Consider the following 26625-nt stretch of genomic DNA (forward strand, 5'->3'; position numbering starts at 1 on the left):
CCATCATCCCCACAATAAGATAATGAGCATGCCTGCCACCTTCAAAAGTATGTGGGGCCATTTCTGGTGTCTATTTCAGTGATCTAATCTTTATACCAGTACCATAGTATTTTGATTATTGTTGTTGTTGTTCAGTTAATTGCTGTATGTTTATATGAACTCAAGACCTTCTGTGGAGTAGCCATTGATAAACATGTGTGGATTTTATCAAGCCAGGGAATAATGTTATAGTATTAAACTTCTACCTCAAAGGTTCTTAAAACCAAATTCTTGGAGTTTAGCCTGTTAGCCTTTAAAAGGCCGAACTCTACTTCAGTCTGCTTTGGAGGAACACTCAGGTTTTGAGTTGGGATTGTTAAATACTAGACAGGCCTCCCCAAATTACTTTGGTTTATGGACATTTCTGGGAACCATTGAAAGCTCTTCTTAGGTGGTATAACAGATCGAGGTGTTGAGCATATGACCTCTTGTAAACCCAATCATTCTTTCATAGAACCTCTATTGTAACTGAATATTTCATGAATCTTTGCAAACGAATCTAATTTTAGCATAGAATTCTCTGGTACTATAAGATTAACCCTATTAAGTTCCAGTTTGGTGATTTTATATTTGAGGATTTATTTTTAGACGCATATGTTGGTGTTGAGCTATAAACTTCTGAGGTTGGGGTGATTAAATGGTCCTTGCAATATGAAGGTGCAGTTGATTTATGGAAACTTGGCGCCTGCTGCTGATAATGATAAAGGAAGATATTTTTATGCCAAGTTCTAAAATAGAGCTGATGAAAAATGCTAATGAAATCAAGGAGTGTCTGGGTGCTTTGGAATTAAAAAAAAAGAGTCCTTACCTTTGGGAATATGAAGTATGATTGAGATTATTTTTAAGTACTTTGAATATTTTTAAGATATTTTTTAATTCCAGACATTGGATGCCCTAGTTAATTTCATTGATAGCTAGTTAATTTCATTGATAACTCTACTTAGATAGCATCACATTCTGCTTTTTTCCTTACAATTATGATTTAGTTCTTAACTGTAAGCAAAAAAATTCATCATGGCAATGAGCATTAAAGAGGAGTAATTATGTGACTTTGGGCAAGTTACTTTATTTATCTGGGTTTCATATTCCTAATTTGTAAAATGATAAGATGAGTCCATATTATCTTGAAGATGGTCAGTCCAGGAATTGCATGAGTTTTGCATATATTTCTTAGATCTATCACTGTGGGTACAGATACTTTTCTTATTAGCGATGAGTATTCAGTTGATATAATTCTTTTGATCTAAAAAATGAGATCAAGGAAATGTTTTTTGGTGATCTTGTGTTTTTATTCCTAAAAATCCTATTCAGCCCCCGTGGTGGTGTTCTGGGGCGAGAGGGAAAGATGGCTGCTTGAGTCTTTCTCAGCCCTCAGTTCTAGGATACAGCAGGCCTGAACAGCAAAGAAACAGAACTCATATTTCTCCAGCTCAGTCATGTCTGGGGGCATTTTCAGAGTCCAGGCAATACTTAAGTCAACAAAACGAGATGAGAGCAGCAAATGACGAGATGAGCCTGGTGTTGACTTTATCCAGGTTTATTAGCCTCTTCTTTTCATGTTCCAATGTCACTGGTCTTTCTTTAAGGCAGAGATTTCTAGATTTCTAGCCACAAGCAGAATAACAAGTTGAGGTTGAATAAACGAAATGGATTGGATTAGCTGCCGAGTTTTCTTCCAACCTCAGGTCTAGCTGAGGTGGAGGTGAAGAAGTTCAAGCAGGTGACAGAGACCCCGGACCCCACCTCCATGAGGGACCTGGCTGTGGCTGGACCAGAGATGCAGATAAAACTGCTCCGAATCCTGGGCCTGAAGTCAGCCTTCATCACTGATAGCTCCGGTCTCAACTTCTTCAGCACAGCCTGGGCTCTGCTGGGGCTAGGGTGTGAGTTCCAGTCCCCACAGAATGGTGGCTGGGGTCCTCACCTCCAAGAGGGCTTGCTTCTTCATTCCCCTCCTGCTCCTCAACTTCTTGGAAGCAACTTTATCATACCTTGGCTGTGTGCTGCACTTATAAATAAAACTCACATTTCTAGACGCTTTTTTTAATAAGGATTTTTAAAGTCCCGTTATGCCTTTGTAGGGCTTTGGTGGCTCAAGCAGTAAAGAATCTCCCTGCAATGCAGGAGACACAGGAGACGGGGGTTCTATCCCTGAATTGGGAAGATCCTCTGGAGAAGGAAATTGCAACCCACTCCTGTGTTCTTGCCTGAAGAATCCCATGGACAGAGGAGCCAGGCGGGCTGCAGTCCATGAGGTCACAGAAGAGTTGGACACAACTGAGTGACTAAACAGCAATGACAAATGACTTTTTAGGTCTTAGAATGTGAACAGTCACTTCCCTTACCTTTTACTTGGCCTAGAAATGGCACCTCGGATGACTGCTGTGTGCTCTAGAGACGTGGGAGGGGGTGATTCCAGTACAGGCAGATGGAAGGGGAGGCAGTCTCTTCTGCTGAATTAGTCATCCACACTGGGCCTCATAGTCTAGTACATACGTTTCAGTCACTGTCAGACCCAGAGGAGACTTATTAAATAATCCTACAGCAGCAAACTCTGATTCTTCTTTTTAAAATAACAGTATACTGGAATTACTGAAAAATTATAGTCTGAACTTACATGACTATATACATGAGCTTGTAAGCGGTAAGAAACCTTGCAATTAATATTTGCTTGGAGTACTGTTTTTTTTTTTTTTTTTTTTTCCCATTAGGGGAAAAAATTCAAAGTCTACTGATTCAAAATCTCCTTTTTGACCTCCTGTAATAAGTATAGGCTTCAGAAGTTATGGTTCTGGTTTGAGGGAATACCCAGTTCTGACTTTGGAGAATGCCCGTTATTTTTTTTTTTCCTACTCATCTCCAATTCAGATGTCACCTGGGCATAGAACACAATGTGCCCTCAGCTGAAGAACGTCTTAGAGGAGGACGTGTTTGTTCCCTTCCCACGACACCCTAACTCGGTTCAGCCATGTTCTCCCCCCAGGAGCTGGTATAGGTTGTGAATTCCACACAAAAGAGATGGATGTCCCCTTACCTTTGTACATAAAAACAATACACAGGGTACACTTGGTCAGGCTAAAGAATGAGTTTCTCATCTCTGTACCATGTTGGACTGATCACCAAGACAGAAGGATAAAACAGAATTTAACGATTGTGGGGTTTTCTCATCTGTTATCTCCATGATACTGGATTATGAAAGGAGTGTAATGAGTTGTATTGGTAGGCAAATTGCTGGCAGTCAGAAATGTAACTGATTAGTAAGAACCTCCGTTAATTAAAGTAAGGGGCTTCCCTGGGGACTTCGCTGGTAAAGAATTCGCCTGCAATGCAGGAGACCTGGGTTTGATCCATGGGTTGGGAAGATCCCCTGGAGAAGGGAATGGTTACCCACTCCAGTATTCTGGCCTGGAGAATTCTGTGGACTGTATTGTCCATGGGGTCGCAGAGAGTTGGACATGACTGAGCGACTTTCATTTTCATTTCTGTTCAAGTGAGATGGAGTCAGATGTTGATACTTGTGAATTTTCTTGCTGTGAACCTGGACTCTGAATTGTATTGACTGACCCTGAGACATTTAACAACATTGTCGGGGAATTTTTAGGGAAAGGTTGACACCAGATTACAGGCACTCAGCTCTGTCCAGTGTACTTTTTACCTGCTGCCAATTTTCAGGGTTGATAGACCACTCCGTGTTCCTAGCTCTTAAATGTTTACTGAAAAAAATAGTCATATGATGACTTAATGACAACAATAATGACAAAAGTGGGCAGATGGAGTGTATTGTGAAACATCAGAAAAACAGAGTTGGAATGACTGTCTTAAAATAACTGAAGCCTCTGTTCATGGGATGGGTACTGGAGAGGGCTCTTGTTTTCTCCTGAGGTGCTAGGATGCCCTCTGGTGGTTAAACAAAATATTCGCAGTTACTTTGCTCCTCAAGGCCATCTCAGCAAATGGGCTGTATCTTGCTGCATTATTTGTATCCTGTAGAGCTCTGAAAATTAGACAACAAATATGAGATGGTGCAAGGATTCTGGTTGTCAGAATCTCTTCTTCTAAAGGTGAATTTAGATTGTTATTCCCAGGTGATCTTAACTAAGCGAGATTCCTGTGTGCTTGGAAGAGGCAGGCATGTAGGGGCAAGGAAACATTGGTCGTAATGAGAAGTCATGCAGGAAAACTTTCATCCAGAGGTATTTCTGGTGATAGCACGTTCTTGTTCCTTAGATTCTTTAATTGAGAACTATATAGAAAATCCTCTGTATCTCAACCTTTGCTTATAGAAACATGTTCAAGTTCTTGGACTGCTTGTTTCTCTGGATAGCAGACTGTAGAGAACGTAATTGAAGTTTTGAATGATTTCTTTTGGGACTCAGGATCACCTTTAGGAACACCAGGTTTTGCTGCCCTTCTAGAAAAGTAAGGAACATCTCTTCAGAGTTATCTCTTTTTAAAATTTCAACATCTTTTTCTACTGATATCACCTCTTTCATTCTAGAAAATCAATTGCAATGAAAAGCCTGGTTAATTGAAGATTATATTAGTTGAGGTTTTTTATTGGAAGTTTTATCCAAGGTTACAGAGAACTTGGGGTTGAACCTATGGTTCGACTTGTGGTTCTCAGCTTGTGGTCCTGCGATTAGGGATTCCTAACCCAGAAATCCACAGACATCTCCATGGACAGGTTTCAGGGCGCTGTGAACCTCTGGCGATCGTAGGCGTCATTGAGTGTCTCCCTCCTGTGCTCAGCTGGCAGATGTGAACGGAGTCATTGAAGAGGAATTCACCATGGCCCGCCTGTACATCAGCAAGATGAAGTCGGAGGTCAAGTCTCTGGTGAACCGCAGCAAACAGCTCGAGAGCGCCCAGATGGACTCCAACAGGAAGATGAATGCCAGCGAGCGGGAACTGGCGGCATGCCAGCTGCTCATCTCCCAGGTAGGCCACCCCTTTGTTCCTCACGTCACACCCTTGTGCTCTGGAAATCTGTTTCCTCCACGCGCTTACTGAGGCTGATGGTGCCTAATAGGGACAATTGATCGACTTGTCTGTGATCTCCCAGGCAGCAACCGGCCAGGCTTATTCTTAAGGCTAGGTTTAGTTGTACAAATTACATGAATTACCTTCAGTCTTTTTTTTAAGGGATGTGTCTACATATCTTTATCTAGCTATTTATAAATAAGTAGATAAGTAGATAGGATAGATAGTGATGTATAATGAGTGGAACGAAGATTCAGTTCAGTTCAGTGGCTCAGTCGTATCCGACTCTTTGCCACCCCATGGACTGCTGCACACTGGGCTTCCCTGGAAAAGTGGAAAAGATTGGGTGGCATCTAAAACACCTCTCAGCTAAGGCAGCATTCTTTGATCCTTTAATCTCTACGACAGATCGAGTTTAATGTGGAGCAACAGAAACCGCCACCACTACCGCTACTACTGTTACTAGTAGCAGTAGCAGGAAACATTTTACTGAGTGCTTACAGTGTACTGTATACTGTGTTAAGTACTTCACGTGCATTCACTCACTTGATCTTTAGAAAAATTCTGGTAGGCAGGTATTATGATTGTCCTTGCTTTTTAGATAAGGAGAATGAGACTTGAAAGATTAAATATACTGTCCAGACTCACATAGCCAGTGAAAGGCAGAGCTGGAACTCAAACCTTTGTGTGGGAACTCAAAGCCTTGAAGGGATTTTCAAGCCCCAGTGATGAGGTACTCTTCTGTCCATTAGAAAGCATTTTCATTTTAGCATGGTGGTTTCAGAAAACCACAGCCTCGGTTCTGGCCTGCCACTGTACCTGAGGCTGGTGTTTGGGTTTGGGGCTTCTGTGAGTGGTCGAGTGTGTGCTGCTTACTGCCTCAGCCCAGGCATTAAAATAGCTAAAGTCATTTGGGGAGAGCAGATCCCAGCGTGTAATGGCACATCTGGTAGTGCTGAGGAGCAGACGAAAGCTCCTTCATCCTGTGTGCCTTTAAACAGGAATGTGTCATCATACCACCATCTCTAGCCTCGTCTCCTACCATAATCATCTCAGAGATGCAGATCAAAGCATCAAGTTTCCATTTTATAAACAACATAGTAAGCAAAGAAGTGCTTAAGAGATTAGTCAGTGCTAGTGTGTAATACTGAAATTTATATACATTGTTGAGAAAAGTATAATTTGGTCAGTCCCTTTGGAAAGCACCTTGGGAATCAAAACCCATAAAAGTGTAAGTATACTTTAACCGGTAACTTCACTTATAGCATTTTTCATTGTTAGTGAAAGTGAAAATTTTTCATTTCATATGGTATTATCATTCCCTGATTTAAAATATTAGCACTTACATGGAAGATGTTGACTGAAGTATTGCTTTCATTTTAATAAAATAAAATAGGTAGCTATTTATTGAGAGACTAATAACATAAAGTTACATGGAAGAATATTATGCAGCTCTTACCAAAAATGTATGAAACCTAGTCATTTGGAAAGTATAATTATATAAAGTTAAATAAAAATGGAAATGCCGAGTGACAGATCTATGCTATACCTTGCAACTTGGTAAAATATGCATTTGTATAGATAAGGCCAGGAATATAGAGGGAAAATACCTGATAGCGTGGTTTATGGGTGACATTTCTACTACTTTTTCTGGATTTGCTGGACTCTTTGGCATTTTTATAATTTATGAAAATTGAGAAGAAAAACGATAAACATTAGGGCATAGTACACTTCAGGTCTGATTTCCAGGTCACCTGTTACTCTGAGAGCATGTGCTTCTGAAGCACTCTGTCCCTAACATTTGAAGGCCAACGCACGTGCACAGACAGAGGCCCTGTGGCCCAAAGCCCACTATCTTTCCTTCCATCTGGACACATCAGCCTCCCTGTCCAAGTCAGGCTCTTCCACACGTTCTGTGAGCTGATGGAGCTGTGCAACTGTGTCAGCTGTAATCTATGAAATGGATGATGGAAGCAGCATTACTGCTCCTGGGGGTGACCTTAGGGTCACCAGAGTAAGGAGTTTCTAGTTTTCCAGACTCACTGTGATCTAGAAGAGGATGTGGGTTCCGGGTGGGCACGCTCACTTGGCATAGAACTTTGCTCGGTGGTCTGGAGTACAGCCAAAGGACTGCCCAAGTAGGGTGCTCTAAAGTGTCAGGCCCAGGACTGGGGCCCCAGTTGCCCAGATCTTCAGAGTGACACACACTCCGGGTGTATGAGATTGGAGTCAAGAAGATTAGGATGGTTTGGGGTTAAAGAATAACCGTGTTGGTTAGGCAGTGCTTTCTGCATTAGCAACAAATACAGTTTTCCCTTAGGTGCTGTTTTGTACTTTGCCACAATTTACACAAAACCAAAGATTTAGTCATTATTACCTGGGGTTCAAAAGTAAGAAAAACCTTGTTTCTTTATTTTCTGACGTGATCTAAGGAGCCTGACAAAATATTTCCAGCTAAAATGCCATTATCTCCTTTGTTTATACTCATCCTTGTCACCAAAAGCTATGCTTATAAAATACCTGCTCCAGCAAAGTCCCATTTCCCAGAGGTTATTTCATTACATTAGAGCTCCATCTCCAGGGTCCTCCTGGCTAAATATGATCCATGTAGATACAGGGGAGGAGGCGTCTGCGTATTTCCACCTGCCTTGAGGTGACTGCTGTTCCTGTTCAGTTACAAGCTCTCATTCATTCATTCATTCCTTCACTCCATTATTATGTATTAACTCTATGCTTTCGTGGAGCTAACAATTAGAAAAAAAAAATAGATGAATCAATAGATGTTAGGTGCTATAAGAAAATGTTGGGCCCAAGTAAGAAGGATCCAGCCAGGCTCATGTCTGGCAGGGTGTTGGGGAGAGCTTCCTCGGGAGAGGAAAATGGAAACACAAAGTCTCTGAAATAGGAATTATTGTGCTTGAAAGGCAAAAAGTATAAAGACATAATACTTGAGTTCCAAAGAAGAAATCCAAAGGTACATGTTCAAAGAGTGAAGCCTGCAGCCTTGACGCTTTTCCAGCCCCTTTCTTTCCAGCAGACTCTGTTTTTTACAAAGAGGAAAACCAGCTTGGGCTTTGGTATTTTAGTTTAATAGATGATAAGGAAGGGCATGGTAAGGAAGGCCATGAGCAGGGAAATGAGGCAGAGAAGCACATGGGAAAAAGAGGACTGTCTTAGTCTGTGATCCCAGATCCCAAACCTCGGGCAGAATAGGCACTTGGCTATTGGGACTCAAACAGGGGAGTCAAGAACTCCTCCTCTGTTGCATTTTCCTGTTGGTCGGTCCCGGGCAAGCCAGGATAATCACTTGCTAGTCATTCACAGCCGCCTTTCTGTTTGCTTGTTTAAAGCACGAAGCCAAGATCAAATCCCTGACGGACTACATGCAGAACATGGAACAGAAGAGGAGACAGCTTGAAGAGTCCCAGGACTCACTCAGTGAAGAGCTGGCCAAGCTCAGAGCCCAAGGTGAGCAATCGACCACTTTGCAGGTGTCCAGCGGTTGTCCTGAATCAGACACACTGTAGTTGGCTGGACTCTTGATGTTTAATTTTGCTCAGTTAAAGCATTTGTATGTCTACTGAAAGCAGTGGCGTAATTGGAGTGGGATAGGGGGTAGAGAACCATCTAGAAGACTGCCCCCACCCCATATCTGCCTGTCTTTGCATTTTCCCTCAGTCCACCCTGCTGCCCAAGTCAGAATCCTCTCCCTTCTTCACTTCCTGTCACCAAGTCCTATACATTCAACCTGCCAGATGCTTCTCTGGTTCTGTTCATCTCCAGCTTCATTGTCACTAATTAAGAATTGTGGCTCCGTTCATTGACTGAGGGGCTAAACCCTAGCATGTTCGAGACTGACCACTGCGCTGTATCCCAAGGGAGGATTCCAAAATCAAGTCTTAACCTTGTGTCTAGCCCCAGACCGCCGACTTTTCCATGCTGTCCTGTTGCTCTAAATATCAATTCTGAACTTACAGCCATGGTTCCCCTGCATCTTGCATCCTTTGAGCAAACTCTGCCTTTTCCAGGCAGTCTCCTGACCCCTTTGTGAAAGAATGTGCTCAGCACATAGGAAGCACTCAATAAATATGGATAAATAGAAGAGAGTCAAGAGAAATGACTGGAAATGTAGAAACCCGGACAGGATTAATGATGTATGTGTTGTGGTGAAACGGGAACACACAGATCTTATGAGTTGCAAAGAAAACTGGTAAAATCCCTTTGGGAAGCATTTTGAAAATTCATATTAATCATTCTAACACTTTTCATACCTTTTACTCCTCAAATCTAAAATATTCGTTGCAGAATTCTCGAGATTTCATTGCTTATATCAGTGGAAAAAAAAGAAATCACCTAAATGTCCAACAGTTAAATGAACTATGGTATGTGGTTTAAAAGAATAGGTTTTTTTTTTCATCTTGGAGATGAAATACATGAAGACCAAGCAACAGTGTTTACAATGCATTAGATTAAACATCATAATATATAATTTTATCTTTACTGTGATTGTAACATTTAAAAATCAATGGATACTTATGTTTGAAGGCCTATAAAATTAATATTTGAAGGGAACATGGTTTTAGTAGGGTAACAGGATTGGTGACAATGTTATCCTTTTTTATTTATTGTTGCATTGTCTATTTGCTCAGTAAATACATTTTGCTTTAAATGGCAACACAAATTAACAAAAGAGAACACACCCACCCCCGCTATGACTTTGTAAGGTTTTCTTTATGAGATAAGGGATGTTGGGAGTAGAATGCTCTACCCAAAAGTTGACATGGAAAAGAAGCTTTCCCTCTGGTCAATGGCTTCTGCAGTGGTGCCACTGAGTGGAAATAAAATTAAAGCACTGATGTCCACTAAAAACGATGCATAATGTGAACGTTGCGAGTTAAGTTTTATTTGGGGCAAAATGAGGACTGCAGCCCAGGAGATAGCACCTCAGATAGCTCTGAGAAGGTGCTCCAAGGAGGTAGTGTGGGAAGGTCAATATATGTGATTTTGGTGAAGGGGGAGTTCACACCATCAGGTACTTATCTTACATAAGGTTTTCTGCTAGCCATGAGGAGCTCAATTTCACCATCAAGAGATTTAGTGCTTTTCTAGGTAGGAGGAGATGCACAGATTGGGATTCATGAAGTCAGTTCCTGGAAAGATCTAAAGACCTGTTCCACCAGCTTCCCTGGAGCACTAGATGCCTCCTTCCCCACCCTGAGCTCCCTTCGGGGCGTGTCGAAGGTCAGCAGCTGCGGCGACACAGGGTTCAGTCTCCGCAGAGGCAGATGGCAAATGCCCTTGGCAAGTGCCAGTTTGCAGTTGACACTGAAATAAAGTGAACCAGAATGGAGAGAATACTTAATGACTTGAATGTCACTGTCGGAAACCCTTTTGGTCCCTCCACCGGAGGCTGCCCATGGTCCGTGGGGCTCAGCGAGACCCCTGACCAAGAGGAGGGTGGGGCTGACGCCCCCTCCCCAGAGGCGTGTCCCATGGCACCGTGCCCCCAACACAGCGTGGGCTTCCTGCTTAGTCTGGAGAGAGTTATTTTATGTTTCTGTTTTCTTTGTGCTTGTCCCTAGATTATTTTCCTGCTCCAGATTCTTAGAGAATACCCATGGGAGGTAAATTAGCTCTTTCCGAAACTCTAGTATTGGCAGGAATCCAAATACCACTAATATTTGCAGAGAGCATTGTCAGTGACCATGCACATTTATGCACACCAGCAGGAGTGGCTCACCAGGCCTGGTGGGGAGCAGTCCTCTGAGGGCCGGAGTGGCAGCCCCGTCAGGTCCAGCATGACCGCTCCAGGTTCACATGTCCCCTCTAATCGCCATTCTCCCTGGAGGACTTCCACAGTCTCCCTGGAGAGATCAGCCTTGATTTAGCAAGCTGGAAGTCCTGAGGTGTGGAGGGGTATCTGAGAGTGACATTCAAGAAGTCCTCCTTCAGAGGCATGTTCCTTTATTCCATGGTGGTAACTTGGTGAGATAAGCTGATGTTTCACTATATTCCTTTCTGTTGTGGTTTTTTTTTTTAATTTTTACTTTTGCATGGGAATCCTGCCGGTTAAATCTTTTACATCATCCTTTAAAATTCAAAACAGAAAAAATGCACGAAGTCAGCTTCCAGGATAAGGAAAAGGAGCATCTGACCCGGCTTCAGGATGCTGAGGAAATGAAGGTGTGTATGCAGCCCCTTCCAGGAGCCCCGCACGCCTTGGGACTGGATTTCCTTCATCTGGGAAAATCCAGCTCCTTTCCGAGATGTGTGAGGTGGGGTAGGAAGGAGGGAGGCGGGACTGGGGCTGGGCATCAGAGCTGCTGTCAGAGGGCGGCCGGACTTAGAAGTGAGATGGACGTGCAGGTGTCCAGGCCCGCTGAGATGTCTGCAGACAATAGTTATGTTGCATCAGTACATTTCTCTTCCCGCTCACGAGCAGGAGGGAGAAAGTGCACCTTCCAGTAGCCGTGCTGGCTGCTCGTCACAGCCTCTGCAGAAACAGTCACCCCTCTTTTGAATGGAAGGAAACACCTCCCCTCTATCTTTTAAAGAAATACCCCCAATTTGAATTTACATCTCAAACACAAGGGTCTTTATTTTGGTCACATTTTAAACAGAAATGGAAATGTGGGGAAGAAGATTGGGAAATAAGGGTTTTAGGTGGATAAAATGAAATAGTAGAAAATGTAGAACTTTTGATTATGTGTGTGTGCATGCATGCACACGCTTAGTTCCTCAGTCATGTCCAACTCTTTGCGACCCCATGGACTATAGCCTGCCAGGCAGGCTGCTCTGCCCATGGGATTTTCCAGGCAAGAATACTGGAGTGGGTTGCCATTTCCTTCTCCAGGGGATCCTTCTGACCCAGGGATCGATCCCTCGTTTCTTGTGTTTCCTGCATGGGCAGGTGCATTCTTCACCACTAGGGCCACCTGGAATGATTTTAGACAACCCCCACGCTCCTCTGGGTGTGAGTCCCATAGTTAAAGTGATGCCACGCATGACACTGTTCAGCCAACAAGCCTGCCTCACCTGGCTGGGCCTCTCCTGGGTTCATGTCACTTTGGTGGAAAGGTCTGCTTGGAGCATCATCATAAATCCCTGCAGTGGACAGGGCTGGGAGATTATTGACATTTTACTGATGGGGAAGTACAGCTCAAAGAGGTGTCATGGCCTGAGGTCAACCAGGTAGTAAGAGGTCAGTGATCTCAGGGTGACCTGGCGAGAGAAGCTATGTGGCTTAGGTGAGCTATGGAAAGTCAGAGGCAAACCCTTCCCTCATGAAACATGGTCATTTACCCATGGGAACTACTCAGTTTTCTAACAGATCCTTGGATATGGTTGTCCCTATAAAGCAGGGTAGGTCCTGGGCCCTGGTGTGGGACTCTGACAGCTGAGGGAGGTGGGGTAGGAGGCAGCGCCCCAGTCTGGGCACAGCGCAGGCTGAGAGCCAACAGCGGCTGACACATTTCGCTTGGCCTGGGTTGCAGAAGGCGCTGGAGCAGCAGATGGAGAGTCACCGGGAAGCTCATCAGAAGCAGCTGTCCAGACTCCGGGATGAAATCGAGGAGAAGCAGAAAATCATCGATGAGATTCGGGAGTGAGTTGCCCCAGGGGACTCGCAGGGCGTGGGGGCGGCCACAGGCCCTGTGCCAGCCTAGAGGGAGATAGCGTCTAGCCCGGGTCTCTGTTCTCCTTGCCCTGTGGGCGCTGGGCTCCGCCCTGGTGTCACAGGGAGCTGGGCTGTGATGCTTCTGAGGTCTGATCCCCAGCTGGACTCCAGCCCCTGGGGGCTCTGGTGGGCAGGTAGCAGGTTGGCCTAGCTGCCCTTCCTGGTGCCCTGAAGAGCAGGACACACTGGTGACTCGCGTGGACGGACATGTGCCCCTGTAGGCGGGGATGCGTTCCTATGAGAGTGTGAGAAAACCTGCTGGGTTAGTAAATGCTCCAGAGGAGGCAGTCGGCTCCTGCTGCCTCCTCGCCCAACACGTACCCGCGTCTGCACGGCTTGGAGCCACCTGGTCACACACGGGGGTCTTAGGGACCCACGCTCTTGGGTGCCTGTCTGTGCTCGAGGACGTCATTGCAGCTGGGCTCCAGTGACACCTTCTCAAGGCCATTCTTCTGTTGCAGCTGCTGCTGAACGGCTCCCCTGCTCAGTAATGACCCCTCCCCACTCCTCTCACCTTCCCACATCATCAACACAAGTCCCCAGGCTGGGAGGCACCTTTAGGCTCCTCTCCTGAGGATTCTTAACATTTTTGCACAGTGAGTGCCTTTGCAGAACAATGTGTTTACATGTCCCAAATAAAAGAGGAAAACAAAACCAGTTATACTGAAATATATTGAAATACAGTTCATTCCATGACCCCATGTCCCCCGCCCCAGTCTAGACTAAAGGTTCTCTCCTTTCTGTTTCTATAGATGAAGAAATAAGATTTCTATACAGAATCAAAGCTAAATGATTTCCGTAAGGTCATACTGTTAAACAGGAATCAAACTGGAGTTGGAGTTATTCTCCAGACTACTGATCCAAATCTCTTTGCTTGTATCGCATATTTGCATTTTAAAAGCAGAAGTGTAAAAGATGCCCTGGGTAGGCTCTGTGCAGTCTACTTAGGAAAGCCCTTAGCATCGTCTCTCCCCTTTGGGGCCACCCCATGCTCCCTCTCAGGTTGTGCTTTTGCCTTTAAGCATGGCTTTTGTTTGTTACTCTGATGAATCACCCACAAATCATTCAACTGGGAGGAGCGGGAAGGGAGGGAATGGAGGTGAGAGAGATGGAGGGTCTCTGAATGAGATGACAGGTGGGGGGAGTTTCCTTGGCCTGTGCCTTTCATCTGGCCTCTGGGTTTTCCTTCAGATAGTGTGTAAGCTATTCGGTATGGTCAGGTGGGCGTGGGAATACAAAAAGTTTTATGAGGACAGCATGTGTGCTAAATCGTGTCCAACTCTTTGAAACCCTATGGACTGTAGCCCACCAGGCTCCTCTGTCCATGGGATTCTCCAGGCAAGAATACTGGAGTGGGTTGCCATGCCCTCCTCCAGGAGATCTCCCTTACCCAGGGATCAAGCCTGCGCCTCTTATATCTCCTGCATTGGCAGGTGGATTCTTTACCAGTAGCACTACCTGGCAATGACTGGGGTATATAAAATGACCCAGTGCTCCCATCCAGGTGGTGAGTTTCTTTTTTGTAGCAGCCAGACTTTCTTTGTGTTTCCTCTCTCTGACCACTGCCCCTGCTTCCCCCTCCTCCCCGACCCGAAGACCTCACAGAGCAGAATGGTCCCTATGTCAGCAGGGAGTTGGACTTGGGAGATGTTTTCAGAACATGGGACCAAAGAGGAAGGGAAGGTCAGAGTGGCCAGATAAGGTTCCAGGAGTGCATGCATACCATCTGTGGGGCCGAAAAAGAATTCTTACTGGACTCTCTTCCTGTTTTAAAATATTGGCCCCTTTCCCATCTCATTTTTTTTTCCTTCCAGAGCTCTTGCATAAGCCAGCTATAAATACATTCTTAAAGCCTTATGTTTCATGCCTCTTAGATGTTCCCAGAAATTAGTTTTCACTCGGGCAGGGAGGAAGCTGTGAGGTTGTTCTCTGATCTCTCAGAGTCCTCCAGAATTGCCGCCTTTATTGCACAGAGCTAATGGGCTTGGAACAGAATCTTGTCTTCAGTTGCATGACTCAGAATCTCAGGGTGGTGTGGAATGAGTTGCTGTTTCCTCTCATTTCAGTTTGAATCAGAAACTGCAACTAGAACAGGAGAAGCTCAGTTCTGATTATAACAAGCTGAAAATAGAGGACCAAGAGAGAGAAATGAAACTGGAAAAGCTCTTGTGAGTACGCTTTAAATATTTCCTCTGTTTTCTCTCATCCCCATGAAATCTCCATCAGTCCACACTGGTGATTCAGGTACCAAGATATTCAGGTTAGGTCCGGCCAATTTAAAAACAGACCCTGAGTTGGTGAGTTGGTTTGTTTTGTTGATTTATCTGCAGATACATGGTGTCTGTGAGAATCTCTGATGCCCCTTTGGTGGTTCATGGTTCCTTTCTGTTTTTCAGATTGCTCAATGATAAAAGGGAGCAAGCCAGAGAGGACCTCAAAGGGCTGGAGGAGACAGTGGTATGTTGATGTGTTTCCCAACTCATTTGAGTCTCAAAGACCAGATTCTTTTATGATCTTTTGAATTTGTTTCTTCTAAAATGTTATCTGTGCATGCCTTTCTTGAGTATCATTTTAAACAGAAAACTTCGTATGGAAACATGAGAGCTGTAGAATTTATTCCCCAGGTCTTGACACAGTGACTAACCATCCAACCATCCTTAGGAGTGTAACCCTGGAGTCCTGATGAGATTTAAACTCAAATCAATGTCTGCAGTTTTGCCACCTCTGCACATTGTGCTTACTTCCATTCAACAATCAGTGGATATTTGTTGAGCACCTGCTAAGGACTGTTCTTTTGGGTACTTGGGTTGCATCAGTACACAACAGGGAGAAGAGGGTGGCCCTTGTGAAGCTGTCCTTCACTTGGGAAAGACAGACAGAGAACAATAAGGAAGTAGGTCGTGGTCTCCATTAGGTGGTTATAGAAGGGGCACAGGATACTGGCTGGGGGAGGCCCCACTGGGAAGTAACATTTGAGCAGGAACTTAATTAGGAAAATGAAGGAGCCGTGGGGATATCTGGAGGAGGAGCCTGTGCCAAGACCCTGAGGTCAGCCCACGACCCACATTTGGGGAACAGCAGGGAGATCAGTCTGTCTGTGGCCAAGAGGAGAGGCGGGGTAGGAGGGGGGCACAGAGAGGTCGAGACAGAAGGGGAGCCAGGCCAGATTCGGCCTTGAGACCTGCAGGGTTTGTGGCGGAGGAGCGGTAGGTCCACTCCCGTTTGGAAGGAGGGCTCACCGTGTGAGAGCCTGTTGCTCTGCTCTGTCCTACATCTGAATTCATTGGTTTGTCTCCTGGTCTGTTGCTGTTTTACTTGCCCTTGGGGATGGCTGCCTGATGCTGAGGGCTCTCAAGAGCCCTTCAGAGTGCCACACAGCCTGTGTTTGAAGACAGACATCCCGACATAGGATGTGGGGCACCCCTAAGTCTGGTGAAGACACATCCAGTCCTTGCACACGACATGTTGTTTAGATATAGGCAAGCATGCTGGTTCCATCCATATGTCATGTGAACTATTGTGGGACTGAACCTGAGTCCAGGAATTCAGTGACCCCAGACTGGGAGCAGGTGGTTGATCAGGGCTGGACCTGAGGCTGTGCTTGGGCCCCTGGGTGAGAGTTGACTACTCCTCAAGGCCGGATGGGGGCTCGAAGGGCACAGACCGTTCAGGACAGAAGTAGAATGACCGTTGAGAGAAGATGGGCCTCTTGAGCCTGGTGGAGAAGACAGTGGATGGAGCGGCTGGAAGGGAAACAAATGAAGTCATGAAGTTGCTTCATCTATGTCTGTTTTCCTGGAGAAAGTGATACTCATAATCATAGATAGTTTATAACAATTCAGAAAAATATTGACCATTAACATGTTCCTATACTCCCACCAGCCAGAGGTCAATATTTCCGTGTCTTCCTTTACGCTCACGCACTCTCTCTCACAGTCTGTCACGTAATACACCTTTCACACTCACACCCGGAAACTCACTATTTACCTTGCTCCCTCTCACGGTCTCACTCACACGTGGGCACAATCGCTTGTTCTCTCTCACGCACCTGTCTTCACACACACTCACACCCGCAGGTCCCCACCCTCATGGCCTCATGCCTGTATTCACCCACTCACAAGCTCTTACACACTCAGCGCATTCCCGTCACATGCTGACACACACATGCACAGTCACCCGTGGCCATCCACACATTCTCACTGGCATACTCTCACTTCTGCTCACTCACGCTCACAGCCTCCCTCACGTCCACTCGCAGACACTCACTCCACGTACTCTCTCTCCCAGACTCACAAGATTTCTCTCTTTTATACTTACTTGTGACTTGTGAGCATGTTATTTTGCTCTGTTGAATACATTTCTTTTTTTCTCTTTTTTTTTGGGGTGTGTGTGTGTGTGTGTGTGCGCGCGCACGCGCTCAGCTTGTGGAATCTTAGTTCCCTGACCAAGGATCGAACCTGTGCCCCCTGCAATGGAAGCGTGCTGTCCTAACCACTGGACCAGCAGGGAATTTGCTTAAATATGTTTTTAGCAACACATTTTCCTCACTCGCCTCCTCAGATACACTGGTTCTCCCTGCCACACCTACATGCCTACCGTTGCATCCATTCCCCACCCCCGCCCCCACACCACACACACACTCAGACACTCAGTCCCTCACACGGGGACAGACCCTCCCACAGCCTCCCACGAGCGCTCGCTCTCCATCCACATACACGCACATACATCACACACAAACACCGGGGCCCTGCAGTCTGTGCCCGGCTAGACGTGGGTGTTACTGCTCATCCTTCCATCACATCCTCCCACGCTGCCAGTGTTCCTCAGAGGTGGCTCGCTGTCTTTGGCTGACCTTTCCTGAGCCCGCCTCAGCTCAAGGCTGCTCTGCCTCCTGGAGTGTCTGGAAAAGGTCAGGGTGGGACCTGCCACTGGGGACCAGGGTCTGTAAAGCCCACTCCAGGGGCACCATTTGGAAAGGCCAGCCGGCCGGTGGGGACGTCTCTGGGACCCCAGGCAGCCCTCTGGCTTTAACAGGACATTTCGTGTGGGCTCTGGGGCTAGACCCCTCCTCCCTCTGCCTTGGGAAAGCTTGTGTCTCCACCGCTCTGGTCCCGCCCTCGCTGTGACAGGAAGCTGAGCCCTGACTTTACACGGAGAGCAGCACCCGTGCGGGGAGAGGCCTGAAGGAAAGCAGTCAGGGTGAAGGAAGAAATAACGCACATGATGGAGGAAAATTCACGGCCCCAGAAGCCAGATGGGAGTTGCCTAGGCATACTTGTGTGGCTTATCAGCCATCTCCAAGCTCTGAACTACCTGTGTTAAACTGTTTATAGAAGTTACCTAAAACCAAACAAGAAAGAGAGAAAGTCGCCAAGCTCAGGACTCTGGATTGTTTGGTGTTTGCCCCCGAAGAATCGCCTGGCCCTTCGACAAGGCACCTAGGTCTTCTCTTCTTGTTTCCCTGTGGGGTGGTGGTGGTTTTCATGGAAAGTATTTTCTGTGATTATAACTCAGTCATTAATCAACCGCCTGAAGCAGGGAGGCGAGCTCGCAGAGCAGAGGGCCAGGGCTGAGCTCTGGGCCAGAGGCGCGGAGCGCGGGGCCGTGTCTCTGACAGCCTGGGGCTGTCCCCCCACACCCGCCCGCTGGCGCTGGGCCCCGGACATGCAGCGAGCACGCGGTGTTCCCACAGCAGGCCGCTTGGCCTCCCGCAGAAAGTAATTTGCCTCATCTGAGGAGGCAATTGACTTCAGGTGCTTTTTATCTCAGCACTATTATGGAACCGGACCCAGTAATAGGACCTAAAATTAACATAGAACCTTTGTTCCCAGAAACTTATTGTTTCCATGGCTTTGGAGCAGCCTGTTTTGTCCTTTCTTCTGTCAGCTTCTGTTAGTTCCATCCCTTGACATTCTGTGTGAGAGTAGGTCAATTTTGACAAATTGAAAAATACAAATGCAATTGTATTTCTCTCCTCATTGGAAAATATTTTTTACAGAACTGGTTGTAGGTCTTGTGGTGAATACATGGAGACTTAAATGGAAGGAAACATTTAGGTTTTCTGACTTTGTTAACAGGGGGCACCAGGTTTGATTCAGACCTTTGTCTTAGCAATCTGATTCCTAAGTGTTCGTTAGTAGAAAATAATCCTAAATGGAGGGGGAAAAAATGCTCCCAAGACGTTAACCATAGGAAAGTTATAGCAACAACAAAAGGAAACAGTAAAAGACTAATGAAGAAATAGCTGCCAACTATGATGCATCAATAAAGAATACTAGCTAATATTTATTGAACACTTACTATGTGCCAGAAACTGTTGTAAGAGTTTTATAAGAATAATCTCATTTAATCTTGATAACAACAACTATGAAGCAACTACTGTTTTTATCCTCATGTTATAAATAAGAAAGCACAGGCGGGTTAGGTACTTTGCCCAGGGTCACCAGGTGGAATGTCCATTAGCTCAGTGATGTGAGGCAAAAAAAGCATATTGCGGACCAGGGCCAGGGGGGGTGTGGAAACATGAAAAATGTTGGTCAGCTAGGGTGGGAGAAATTGCGGCTAACTTTTCATTGAACTTTGTTGGCATTTTGTATAATGTGTGCACAATAAATTAGAGTGAAAAAAGAGTCCATTCTGTTATAATATAGCTCACTAGGAATTTTTATGAGAAAGCTTTCGCGTTTTCGTGGTTGAAAGGGAGGAAAAAGGTTCTATTTAAAACAGAGCAAACGAGCAGGCTTTGGTCTAGTTTCCATATCTTTGTTTGAGTTCCCAGGCTCTGTACCTTGGGGTAGCCCTGGGAGTATGCCAGGTGGAGGGGGAGGACATGAGGGTGGGCAGGTCACAGGAAGTGGAGGGCCCCATGGCCTTGACAGCCGGCTTGCAGAGCTTTGTGGAGGCATCTGGGGTTGATGGTCTGCTGCCAGTGGTGTCATAAATTGTGTGCCCTCACTTAAGTGGTGTTTTAACGATCTCTTCCAGTCTCGAGAACTGCAGACTCTGCATAACCTCCGTAAACTCTTTGTCCAGGATCTGACTGCGCGGGTTAAAAAAGTAAGTTCTAATTCGTGTGAATGGGATTGAGGAGAAACGAAAAGTCGGCCAGAAAGAATCATTTTCAGTTGCTTAACTCATTATCACTTGCTTAAATCCTAGCTGGTGTGAAGTAAAAATTACTTCATACCAGAGAATGTGATTAAAAGAATGTGCCAGAGGGGGGGAAAATACTTGGGAACATTTTTCCATCTGACTTTTCATTCTTAGTGAAAGGAAGCTCTCATCCTTTCCTTGGCCTTTATTTCAAACGAACACATATTTATCTGGTTGCAGTGTGAAAACCTCTGAGTGATGCAGGGAAAACCCAGAGGGCTCTTAATAGATAACATGGCCCTAAGCCTGGTGAATGATGCCAGGAACCTGGAAACACCAGGGACTAGACCCTCCTGTTTTCCTGTTAGGAGGCTGCGAGGGGCCGGGTCAGAGTGTATGAAGCACTTGAGCATCCCTTGTCTTGCCTCCTGTCCCCAGCAGCCACGTAATTGGTCCTTTGTGTTCTGTCTTACGGTTGTGGAAACAGGCTCCACTGTCCTGAGATCACAGAGCTGGGGAGAGCCAGAGACAGGCCTGAAATCCAGGTCGGTGTGACTTCCAAGTCGGAGCATTTTGTGCCACATGCAGTGGTGATCTTGGGGAATTGCCAAATGGTGAACCCCCAGAGCAGCTAGCAGAGGTCTCAGGAGGGAAGAGGGAGAAGCAGCAAGAAAGCATTTGAAAAAGTGACGGATGAGGAGCAGCAAGCATACTCAGAAGTAATAGGATGGACAGAGGTGTATTTAGGTGTGTGCATGGGGGTCTGTGTGAAGGAGCCAGGGAAAAGAGATGAAGTATATTATTTAAGGGAAAAAAAAAGAGGAGGTGATTGATAGGGTCAGATCTGAGAGGATAGAATTGATAGCATAGAAGAGTATATATGGCTTGGTAAATGAAAGGGACACACTTTCCCAGACAGGAGAAGTGGAGAAACCAGACATTAGCAGGCTAATATATGACAGGGGAAGAGATACATTCAGTGACTCTGACTTTCTTCAGCTAATGTGGAGAAGGAGGAAGAGAATGGGGAGCCCGTGGAGCCTGGAGGAGGCTCGGGCAACTGTGAGGGATTTACTGGAGATAAGCAAAAGGATGCTGAGCAATGGTGGGAGTGTCCAGATGAGGTTCAGAGCACGGATTTGTCTTGGCACTTGGCATCATGATCCTAGTGACTTTGGAGGACTAGAAATCAAAATAAGGAAAGAGGGTGGAGAATGATGGGAAAGAGGGATATTTGAAGGCCTGAGTGGCAGGGTAGGTAGTGACCACAATCATCAATGTAGAAATGATCAGAGGACCTGGATCAGGGAGTAAAGAGAGGCTAGAGCAGAGGTGATGAAGACAGAGACTTAGAGGGATTATGATCAGAACTGAAAAGACTCACTTGCGGGGAGGAAGTATTCCAAGGAGGATGCAGAGCTTGGGACCAGATTTCATGATATAAAACTCTCTAGGGAGGATCTGCTCTTAGACCAGTGGTTCTTAAAGTGTGGTCACCTGGCCAGCAGCACTTGCATCACCTAAGAACTTGCTGGATGTACCGGTTCTCAAATCCTTCTCTGGATCCACTGACTCAGAGACTGGGGTGAGTGAAACTCACTCAGTCGGGTCTGACACTTTGCGACCCCATGGGCTATACAGTCCATGGAATTCTCCAGGCCAGAATACAGAAGTGGGTAGCCTATCCCTTCTCCAGTGGATCTTCCTGACCCCAGCATCGAACCAGGGTCTCCTGCATTGCAGGCAGATTCTTTACCAACTCAGCTATTAGGGAAGGCCCCAGAGCTTGGGACCAGACCAAAAACTAGGGTGGGGCCCAGCAATCTGAGTTTTAACAAACCTGGGTTTAAGGGCCCTGGATTTAGACCCAGGAGACAGGTTTGACATGCCCGTATGGCTACTACCTCTCAGAAAGAGTGATGATATCTTTTGTAATCAGACAAAATAAGCATGCTTTGCCATTTTTAGACTCCAGGATGTGTTTGTAGATGTATTTCCTAACTTATGTGGCCACTCAGCATGGAAGTGTTGGGAGAACAGTGCTTTAGTTAATCTCATGATCTGATAAATTTCGAGTGTCAATCCAGCACAGCACACAGACGCCTTGACTGATCTGGGATGGGTTTGTTAAATAATTTCATGTAATTGAAAGCTGAAGGGACAAGCAGAGACCATGGAGACTGCCCAGCGGGACCACAGACACTTTCCCACTGCTTGATGACTCATTATCTCACCTGTGATGTTTTGAAATCAAATTTAGGTCTTGTGCTTATGTTTCCCCATTAATTCTTCTTAATGAGTTTTGAAACACTTTCTTTTGAAAAGAAAAGTGTCTGTTTACCTACCTGCAAAGGAGAGGTATATTCACAAAGAGAACTGTATCTAATTTGTATCTTTCAAAAGTAGATTGCAATATTTTTGGTCAGCTATGTAAAAAATAGCATATTTGGTACTGATCAAGGAAATTAATTGGGAAGACTATTGAGTCTCAACTTCTAGAACCTCTATTTTCATTTTCAGAATAAACCTTTAGTAGGATCGGGGATTTCTTCCCAAAGATACTTAGAATGGCTCTTCCGCATGATGCTGGGGCTGAGGGTGGGCACTTTGGAGGCTGATTCTGCTGACCCCTTGTGTTGATGCAGAGTGTAGAGCTGGACAGTGACGATGGAGGAGGCAGTGCTGCCCAGAAGCAGAAAATTTCCTTCCTGGAGAATAACCTGGAGCAACTCACCAAGGTTCACAAACAGGTAGGAGGGTTGTGCCAGCTTGCCCCTGCTTCTCCTTCTCTCCTGGAAAGAAGACTCGCTGCATTTGGCTTCAGTGAGGGAGGAGGTCTGCTACGGAAGGTGAAAGGACCATAACATCGCCAGAGAACATCTGTGTCAGAAGGGACTTTCAACTGTTAGTCTGCAGTGACTTCCTTTGTATATGAAATCCTTTCTTTGATGGAAGCTAAATATAAAGCATTGAGTGTGAGCTCTCTGAGGTTTGGGGAGCAGGGTGTTCAGTCATGTCTTTTCATTCTGCCTCCCTTTCCAGCCTCTGAGGCCAGCTGGCCTCGCTGTGTCCCATGATGCTTTTGAGGACACTTTGTGGACCCAAAGACTCCACAGAACACAGAGCAGATGACTCTGAGCTGGTTCGGGCTTCCTGTTTCTAGAGACGAGAAAACAGGCTCGGGGGGAAGCCGCTGGCTTCATCCCACAAGTGGGAGAACTGGGGCCAGCTCCAGCCCCGTCTCTGCTCTGTTTTGTTTCTTGGGCATCCTCTCGGGTTCCTGCGACACCCTGGAGTTTGTTTAGTGTGGCAGAGAGCAATAACCATGTCCAAACCCACTGACGATTTAGGCAGGTTATTTGTCTCCTTTCTGCTTATTTTTTAAAATTTGCTTTTAATTGAAAGATAACTGCTTTTACAGTATTGTTCTGGTTTCTGTCATACATCAACATGAATGAGCCATAGGCATACACATGTCCCCTTCCTCTTGGCCCTATCCTTTCTGTTTAAATGCTGAAATGTTCATGATGGCTAAATCCTCAAGATTTGGGATCTGAAAAGAATGGTTCAGCTTTGCAATGGACCACATACTCTAGGGGATGTCATTTCTCTTTGACTTGTTACATACTCTTCAACGTTACTGATGATGGCACTTTTGCCCAAAGGGAGGATGACAGATTCAACGTGGTTGAAGTCATTCAAGCAAACTGTTGATGAGAAACAGAAAAGCAGAAACTGCTGGGGACTTGAAATTGAGCCCTGAAATTCATTAATTATTTTATTCATGAATTCAGTGAATATTTATTAAAAACCTACTCTGTACTGGGCACTGGAGCTGGGACTGCATGGGGAGATGGGGGTAAAGAAAACAGGTGTGGCCTAGCAATAGTTCAACCCATACAGCACTCCTGATTTTCAGAACTTTTCCTGATCCACTTGCATTCCCACAATGGTCCTTTTATGTAGTATGTGGACTTAATAAGTGGTTGAATGACTCATACCTGGTCCAATGACCAGGAAATAGCAGAACTGGCTTTTGGCCCATCCTTAACCTAGCGTGAGTCTGTTCCTTCTGACTTGAGAGTCTTAGATCATAAAGAATGAGCAGTATTCCTGAGTTACTTAGACCCTGGGTACACTCCAAACCTTGTGCTGGTGTGGACAATGTGTCCTGTCTGAAGGAGGCCTTCAGAGAGCTCTAGAACATGAATGCCTTTCATAGAGCATGTCTGAGCTGGCTTTACGTTTCTTAGCTTTCACATGCCATCATCGGAGTAGTCAATTGTCTCCTGCAAGTTCCCCCTCACCCCTCAAACAAAAGCAGCAGCAAATCCCACCCAAGCCTGAATGTTTCCCACAGTTGGAAATGGCTTCTAATTCTAGCCTACTCCCCTCTCCACTTTCTCCAACCTGTGAATACTGTGTTTGGCAAATCTGAGTCTCAGGATGTGGGATTTTTATTCCCCTCGGGTACTCCCAGAGTTTATGATCTTAGGCACTTTTCAGAACAACCTGGCAGGGGGTGGTGGTTCTAACTGCTCCTCTGTGGCCTTCTCAGCCCCCAGCACTGGGTCTGCTGCTCCTGCTTCCTCTTTCGGTAACTCCCCACCTCTCCCTTCCCTGCAGCTGGTCCGGGACAATGCAGACCTGCGCTGTGAGCTGCCCAAGCTGGAGAAGCGCCTGCGTGCCACGGCCGAGCGCGTGAAGGCGCTGGAGAGCGCGCTGAAGGAGGCCAAGGAGAACGCCATGCGGGACCGCAAGCGCTACCAGCAGGAGGTGGACCGCATCAAGGAGGCCGTGCGAGCCAAGAACATGGCCAGGAGGGCTCACTCGGCCCAGATCGGTACGTGCGTCTGCACCCGGGCCCTTGATATAAGGCGAGGGCTCCGCTGGCCAGATGGTCTATGCAGGCCAGCCGGGGCCTCTAAGCACCCGGCGTCCATCCCGGGAAGATGGGATCGCTAGACGCACGCTTCCTTGAGATTCCAGAGGACATAGTGATCCTCAAAATTATCAAGCTGAGCAAAGAAGCCAACCAGCCCTGGCTGCAGATAGAGGGGTTTGGCTGTAAACAGAGGTACACTTTCCCAGAGATACCAGAGTATATGGCTTGCTCAGCACAGACAGCCTACGGGCACCTTGTGGTTTGCACCTGGTGGAACCATGAAGGAGCTGCATGTAGCTAGAAGACTCAGAGAGAGTCTATTGTAAGTACAGGTTTGGAAATACCCTGGAGAGAGCCAGGCCTGGCATCGGTGAGTACATGGGGGTTGGACATACAGCTCCTTCCAGGCCTGGATTTGGATGTTCTACCTGCAAAGACTGAGAGTGTAGCTGTTGAGTCATCGTTCCTGGGATAGAGCCATAGGAGGAAAAGAGATTTAGGATGTTCTCTAGAGGGCATTTTTTTATTCTTCTTAGCTGGCAATATCTCCAATAATATGTAATAATACTTCTTATCAGATACTGTTCTGCAGATGTTTGGGAAACCAGCAACTCCTTGTTTCTAGTTTTAAGATCATAGATTAGTGCTTCACTGCATTTATTGGATTTTTATACCCCTGGAAAATCTCCTGAAACCTGTGGACCTCTTCCCCTAAAAATGCATCATAGACAGAATTCTGCATCCAGTTTTAGGGATGTTGAAACTCACTGGGACCTATGGATCTGCCTCAGATAAAACTGAAAGTCTGTTGTCTCTAATTTGCATTAATCAGAATTGAATAATTGATATATAAGTTCTCTTTGTCCCCTGAATATTGGGTGGCTTGGATTAGCTAACTGTGCTAATAGAAGGGCAAACCTCCTGTCTTCAGAGAAGTCTGGTGACTGATTAGAATTGCGACATTGATGAGAAGATTGTGCCTCTTGGTTTTTGCCTGTGACCAGGAGGCATCTGGATGCAGCTGTGTGAGCCCTTTCTGAATGTCTCTTCTCTCTTTTCTGTCTGCTGGCCACAGCCAAGCCCATCCGCCCCGGACACTACCCTGCGTCATCTCCAACGGCGGTCCACGCCATCCGAGGGGGAGGAGGCGGCTCCTCAAACTCCACTCACCACCAGAAATAAATATGAAGTGAGTTCCTCGTGTCGCTTCTGTCCGGGGCAATACTAGGGGCCCTCCTCACCTCTGCCAGGAGCTCGGCCCCCCGTGTGTAGACAGCTCAGCTCTGCCCAGCACACGCCCTGGGGCTTCAGGTTACTGGGGGCCTGCATTTACTCCCGATTCAGTCTAGAGCCTTCGGGTCTTCCAGCTCAGGCCACTGGTGCTGGGACCCTGTGGCGTTGGGGAGGGCGTGGTGAATGAGTCATGCCAGCCTTCTTTTGTCTGGGGGACTCCCCTCTGTAGCTGGCATCCGCAATGGCATTACCTGTTTGTCAAGTGCTTCTGCCCAGAGCAGGCAGACATGGGTGGTTGCTCTAAGCCTCAGGAACCCAACCTAAGAAAGAGTCAGATAGTTAAAAGTCACGCGTTTATAATTACTATCGGAACTCAACAAATGGGGTTTTAAAGAATTGTGCAAGTTTTCATCTAGCTAAGCCTGGACCACTTTTTTCCTTTGAGATGCTGGTCTGAAAACTGCTTTTCCCACAATGCATATGCCTGACTTGGCTCTACCAAGTCAGGTAGAAAGTGGCGTGCTTGAGAAAAAAGGAGGCAGTACAGGCCTGTCCCCTTGTGCTTGAGGGAAAGAGTCTACTGGTTGGGAAGGGCAGAGAGACAGCTCGGTGGCCAGAAGACTCTCTTTAGAGAAACTGACTTCATGTCAGTAACCTATAGATGGGAGGAGGTGGCTCCTAATGCTGACCGTGGAGTCTGAGCCCTCAGTAGGAGAGCTTG

At 46.2% G+C, this 26625-nt stretch overlaps 1 protein-coding gene across 1 annotated transcript in view; it reads left to right on the top strand.

The window, feature by feature from the left end:
• KIF5C (kinesin family member 5C) overlaps positions 1–26625 on the top strand; it is a 154900-nt gene that overhangs the window by 112827 nt on the left and 15448 nt on the right. The window contains exons 16-25 of the mRNA XM_065931510.1: positions 4789–4977; positions 8370–8487; positions 11126–11202; positions 12513–12622; positions 14761–14862; positions 15091–15151; positions 19679–19750; positions 22432–22536; positions 24413–24629; positions 25747–25860. Coding sequence (XP_065787582.1) covers positions 4789–4977; positions 8370–8487; positions 11126–11202; positions 12513–12622; positions 14761–14862; positions 15091–15151; positions 19679–19750; positions 22432–22536; positions 24413–24629; positions 25747–25853 — 1158 coding nt within the window. The 3' untranslated portion in view covers positions 25854–25860. The remainder of the gene's footprint in view (positions 1–4788; positions 4978–8369; positions 8488–11125; positions 11203–12512; positions 12623–14760; positions 14863–15090; positions 15152–19678; positions 19751–22431; positions 22537–24412; positions 24630–25746; positions 25861–26625) is intronic.

This window comes from Muntiacus reevesi, chromosome 3 (genome assembly GCF_963930625.1).
Source record: "Muntiacus reevesi chromosome 3, mMunRee1.1, whole genome shotgun sequence".
In the NCBI taxonomy this organism is placed as follows: domain Eukaryota; kingdom Metazoa; phylum Chordata; class Mammalia; order Artiodactyla; family Cervidae; genus Muntiacus; species Muntiacus reevesi.